The 5,404-nt window shown below is 41.4% G+C and overlaps 1 protein-coding gene across 1 annotated transcript; it reads right to left on the bottom strand.

Annotated features, from left to right (window-relative positions):
• Positions 1-2,578: 2,578 nt before the first annotated feature.
• LOC120588200 (growth-regulated protein homolog gamma-like) lies at positions 2,579-4,758 on the bottom strand. Its single transcript, XM_039845445.1, has 4 exons — positions 4,556-4,758; positions 4,335-4,458; positions 4,133-4,216; positions 2,579-3,278 (listed from the first exon to the last, which is right to left on the bottom strand). Exons 1-4 carry the CDS (start codon positions 4,653-4,655, stop codon positions 3,263-3,265), a joined length of 324 nt encoding a protein of 107 aa, XP_039701379.1. The 5' UTR covers positions 4,656-4,758; the 3' UTR covers positions 2,579-3,262.
• Between the last annotated feature and the right edge of the window lie 646 nt (positions 4,759-5,404).

Here is a 5,404-nt window from a genome sequence, read left to right as displayed (position 1 = left end):
CCACCATCCCCTAATGTTTCTACAATTATTTCTGGAAGTCCTGAGTAGACATCACAGTAGAACACACAAAGAAGAACTCACAAGAACGGAATAGGATCAGCCATATTTCTTCCTTTCTGGCTCTAGCTCCTTTGGTAACACTGCTCAAGAAATCTTAGTCATTGTTGCCATTGCTTCCTTCACCCATAATCACCACCTCACACACCCTTGTGTCCCATTTCCTGCCATAATATTCTTAATAAGAGACTGCTTTGTACTTACAAAGTCTCAGGGCAATTTGGTGTGAAAACTGCACTACCTATCTACTTACTTGATCCACAAATGACATTGAGACAATGTCCATGGAGTTGACCAATGGAAGATTTCTGAAGGCATCCCTGCAACAACTTTAGAAAGTATATTCTGTTATTATCTTTATTCTAAGAAGGGAAAATGAGGTTAGGTGAAGTCAAGAAAGTCGCCCAAGATCACAGCCAAAAAATGATAGAGCTGGAATTTATTCCAAAGTTTATCTAATTCTTTGAAACCTATGACTTTATCCACTGTATGAACAGAAACATCTTTTTTTTTTTTTTAATGTTCCATGTTCCATAATGATAGAGCTAAGTGACCAATACAGCAAGCTCAAGATAATGTTGGAGTGTAAAGACTGGTCTTAGGTGTGAGAGCTTTATTGAGTCCTTGGGGTCCTACTCGTAAATATTTTTTAATGAATGCTAGCACTTTTGGGGTTAGGGAATGAATGCTAGCATTTATGGAGCTTCTAGAATGGTTTGCATTTATTTACTTCTGTACAGTTCACAAATCGTCTTCTTTCTCATCTAATTTATAACTAATGAAGAACATTGGAGTTATGAAGAGATTATCATTTTTATCTATTTTAAGTGCAAAACCAAAGCTCACAGAAGTTGTTTTTTAGTACTCAGAGACTTTATTTACCCAGCTACTTGGGGCAAGCCAGAACTTGTTCTCAGGCTGCCAGTTGTTCCTTCTTGCCTCTGCTGAAGGCTTTTACCTAAGGCTCAGGATTTCCTGAATGAGTCCTGAGTCAGAGACAAGCACACACACCCCACACATCCATAAACATTACTCCTTTTCAGTGGTTTCTTTTAGAATATAGGAATCTTTATAGGAATCTTTCCTCCCCAAACAAAACCAATTTTGTTTGTCTTGGAAACATGGAGCACTACTGTCATCTTGGGACAGAGTTGAATACCAAGTTCCAGAAAGCTTTCTCAAGCTAAACAATCTATCAGATTCCAGAAAAATCACACTATAAAAGAAGAACTAATGCACTCAAATCTTAAAACCATTCTATTTGATAAATTGGTATAAAGGATTAGGATAAGATTAAACTCACTGGTAGTTCTTTATAAGTGAAGGTTAGGAAATTAAACCCAAATATAAAATAGATCTTTTCATAGGTAAAGTACCCAGCCATTCATTCATTCTGCTTCTGTTGATGATACCCATTATTTGAGTTTTGAAGAAAAAAATCTACTTTACCACCATTTTACTACCAGCGTTATTGAATTGTCAATAATTATTTGAAAAAACCATTTAGCAAAACAATGAGAGTCTTTATTAAGATAATTTTAAAAATGTAAATGTTTTTATGGAGGTAAACTTGAGTAGCCAGGTAGCAAGGAGCTCTTTATAGAAAACAGCTATATACTATTTTCCACAGTGGCTGTATTAATTCACATTCCCACCAGCAGTGTATGAGAGTTCTTTTTTCCACATAACCTCTCCAACACTTTTTATGACTTGTCTTGTTGATAACAACCATGCTTACAGGTGTGAGGTGATATCCCATTGTGGTTTTGATTACATTTCCCTAATAGCTAGTGAAGTTGAACATCTTTTCATATGTCAGTTGGCCATTTGTATTTCTTCTTGGAAGAAGTCATGATTTCTTTATATATTCTGGATATTAGACCCCTTATCACAGGCATTACTTGTTGATCCTCAAAAAATTAAGACTATAATTACCATATGACCCTGCAATCTCTCTTCTGGATATCTCCCCTGAAAATTTGAAAACATCTATCCATAAAGGTATATGCGCTCTGATGTTCACTGCAACATTATTCCCGGTGGCCAAGACATGGAGACAACCAATGTTACTCAGCCATTAGAAAAGATGAAATACTGCCATTTGCCACAAACATGGACGGATCTCACACAATGCAATATACAGATGATATATTATTGAATTGTACGTTTGAAACCTATATAATTTAATAACTAATGTAACCCCGATAAATTTAATTAAAAGCAAACAAACAAAACCCCAAACAATGTATATCGGTGACTCTCACACTGAAGGGGGAAGGGATGGACTACAGTTAGGAAGAGTGCATTCTTGGGTAGGTGAGAGCCAAGAAGAGTGACAGCTATCACCATATGAAGTTAAGCATAACTAACAGTTTGATTTAGATGTGTAGCCAATTGAATACCCAGTAAAAAAAAATGTTGAGAAACATTGACATAAACCACCAGATTATCCAAGAATGTTAGTCGATTTTTTCCAGAAAATGAAACAAATGTTTATTTTGAAATACTTTATTTTCATGTGGTTTTTTTTGCTAAAGCATCAATAAATATTTAAATCTCTGTTCTAAGACAAAAATTGCATAATTAACAATTAAGGCATATGCCTTACAAGAAAGACATAAAATGTCCAAGGTATATTTAGAACATTGTAGTTCTTAAAGCTTCAACATGAGAAATGTTAAGCATATACTGTGAAATAATTCCAATAAACAAGTGACATTCTTCTAAACAGTGACAAAAATAAATGTACACATATGTTTCCCAACCTTGACAATGACATCACTATTTGCTTGGATCCCCCAGCCTCTGTCCTAGGGGCTGGCATGCCGTGGGCTTCTCGGAAATGTTAATTTAATGACTAGAGAATACTTGCAAACATTTTACCTTCAAATTAAATAAGAATCAAAATTAAACTAACTCGGATTTGACAAAATAAACAATAAAAATAACAGTATAGTGCACAAGTAGAGTCAATTACATCCTTAATGACTTTGCATGTAAAATATTAACACAAAATCTTTGAAAACCAGCTGAAAATAAATAAATAAATAAATAAGTAGAAGAACTCTCCTAAGAGATGCTCAGATATATTAAGCCCAATCCAGGTGTTCTTGGGAGCTGATGATTTCTCTTTACCCTCTTTGATTCCTGTAAGGGCAGGGCCTGTTTCAGGTATAGCCAACAACCAACTTCCTTCTTCCTCTGGTCAATTGGAGCCGCCCCTATAACAGAAAAAAGTTGTCCTTAGTAGCTACTCAGGAAAACCCTCTGCACAGCACTCTTCTCCTGTCCTACCCTCTACGTTCCAGAGTTTTCTGACTCTAGTTTCACCAGACTGGCATCAAGTTCTTACTTCTAAACTGTGTCGCAGAGACCTCTAGGCTCTTGGGTACTCTTATTTAGGAATGTGGTGGTGGTGGTGGTGAGGGATTGGGGGAGTCTGTGGTTTTTACTGAATTATTGGCTGCAAAGAGCCAGAACCTCTTGGATAGAGAGCAAAAAAGAGTGACAGCTGATTATCTGTCACACTGGGCCTCACTTAAGCCTCATAGCAACACTAAGTAGTAACTACTACTGTTTTTCCTGTTTTAATGAGCTTAGATAAGCCAAATAATTGTCCTGGAGTCACACGGTAAAGAGGTGGTGGAATCCAGATTTGTACCCAGTGCAGTGTCACTGCAAAGTCCCTGCTCTTCACTACAAACTAAGCTTTAGGGCCCAGATTGCAGAGAAACAAGGGTTTTGCTTTTCAGGTGTGAAGCCCATAAGAAACTGGAAGAAAAATGCCTGTTTTTATAACAAGTGGAAATCTTTTTTAGAATAACTGGCCAACGCCAATGAGAATTTTAAGAAAGGCAGCTTGACTCACATTAATATGAATGAGGATGGAAAGAGGGATTGGACGGAGGGTGCTGGAAACATCCTTCTGCACCAGCGCACATTAATGATCTTAATGGCAAATTTAATTGTGAAATAATGATTTTTCGGTCCCAACGAAACCCTGGGTTTCTCTGATATAATTTTCAGAAAGCAGATGCCAATATCTGTCACCAGTGACTCTATTCACATAACTCACTTGTTTAGCATCTTATCGATGATTTTCTTAACCATGGGGGCTTCGGGGTTGAGACAAACTTCCTGTCCATTCTTGAGAGTGACACTGCAGAGAGAAGGGAGAATCCACGTGAGGCGGGAGGTCGGTCTGGGGCTCAGGGTCGGGGCATCGGGACCGTGGGGCTGACATGGTAGCATCAGCAGAAGCGCCAGGAGGCACTTACATGACTTCTGTTTGGCCGCAGTGGGGTCCCGGGGGTGTCACCTTCACACTCTGGATGTTCTTGTAGTGAATCCCCTGCAAGGTCTGCAAGCACTGGCAACGCAGTTCAGTGGCCACGGGCGCCCCTGCGGGGACAACAGACTCGGTTAGCGGAGATGTCCCCCCGATGGGCGCCCACCGTCTCCTGTCCCTCCCGTGAGATCCCAGGGCTCCGAGCCTCACCAGCTGCGCGCCGGCACGAGGCGGCCAGGAGCAGGAGCAGCAGCGCGGCCCGGAGGAGCGAAGGGGAGCGGGTGGCGGCGGCGGTCGCGGCGCGGGCCATGGTGCTCAGCTCGGGGTGTCGGGGCGGCGGTGCCTGGAGCGCGAGAGCTGGCGGGAGAGCTGGCTGAGCGGGCTCTGTGGCTCCTCGAGACCGGCGAACCCCTTTTATCTATAGTCGCAGCCCTCAGTCCTGGGAAAGTCCCAGACTTGCTGATCGTTCCGGGGTCCGGAAGGCGGGCCCCGCCCCAGTGGGGTGTTGAGGGTGGAGGCCCCGCCGGAGCCATCCTGCGTGGCCTGCGGTGTACCTTGGCTGACTCTGGGATAGTCTCCTTCCGCCCAAGTCTCCAAAGGAGCAGTGAGTGAGTCGCCACCACGCAGGACCTACCGCCTGCGAGGGGGAGACCGTGGGTGCCCAGGGACCCCAGTGCTCAGGACAGAAAAGGAGAAAACGCTGGAGAGCATCCGTGAGACCCTCCGACAAGGGTGGCACATCTTTAGAAGGAAAGAGTTATGTTTCTTTAGTTAACAAACCTAGGGGAATCAAGGAGGGGTGAGGGGGTAAATTTTACTTAGCTGTCTCTCTCTATATTCCATTAATATGTATTCTGTCTCTCTCTAAATTTCAGTTTTGCATATTTCATACGCCTGAAATTAAGGCTCAATACCGTTGTCATCTCGGATTCCAGAGTGTTGGACTTGTTTTCTTGTTGTATACTCCGAAATTGCACTTAATATATCTTGTTTTTATTTTCCATTTGGATGAGTGTCAAAAGTTGAAGCCATGTCATCATAAAAAAATAAATTAATTAA

Source organism: Pteropus medius, unplaced genomic scaffold (assembly GCF_902729225.1).
Source record: "Pteropus medius unplaced genomic scaffold, Ma_sr-lr_union100, whole genome shotgun sequence".
In the NCBI taxonomy this organism is placed as follows: Eukaryota; Metazoa; Chordata; class Mammalia; order Chiroptera; family Pteropodidae; genus Pteropus; species Pteropus medius.
This window is presented reverse-complemented; position numbering and strand designations above follow the sequence as displayed.

Coding starts and splice junctions, on each gene's coding strand:
- LOC120588200 (XM_039845445.1), bottom strand. CDS start 4,655: ATGGCCCGCGCCGCGACCGCCGCCGCCACCCGCTCCCCTTCGCTCCTC. Junction 4,459..4,555: donor CTCGTGCCGGCGCGCAGCTG/GTGAGGCTCGGA, acceptor TTGTCCCCGCAG/GGGCGCCCGTGGCCACTGAA. Junction 4,217..4,334: donor TGCGGCCAAACAGAAGTCAT/GTAAGTGCCTCC, acceptor TTCTCTCTGCAG/TGTCACTCTCAAGAATGGAC.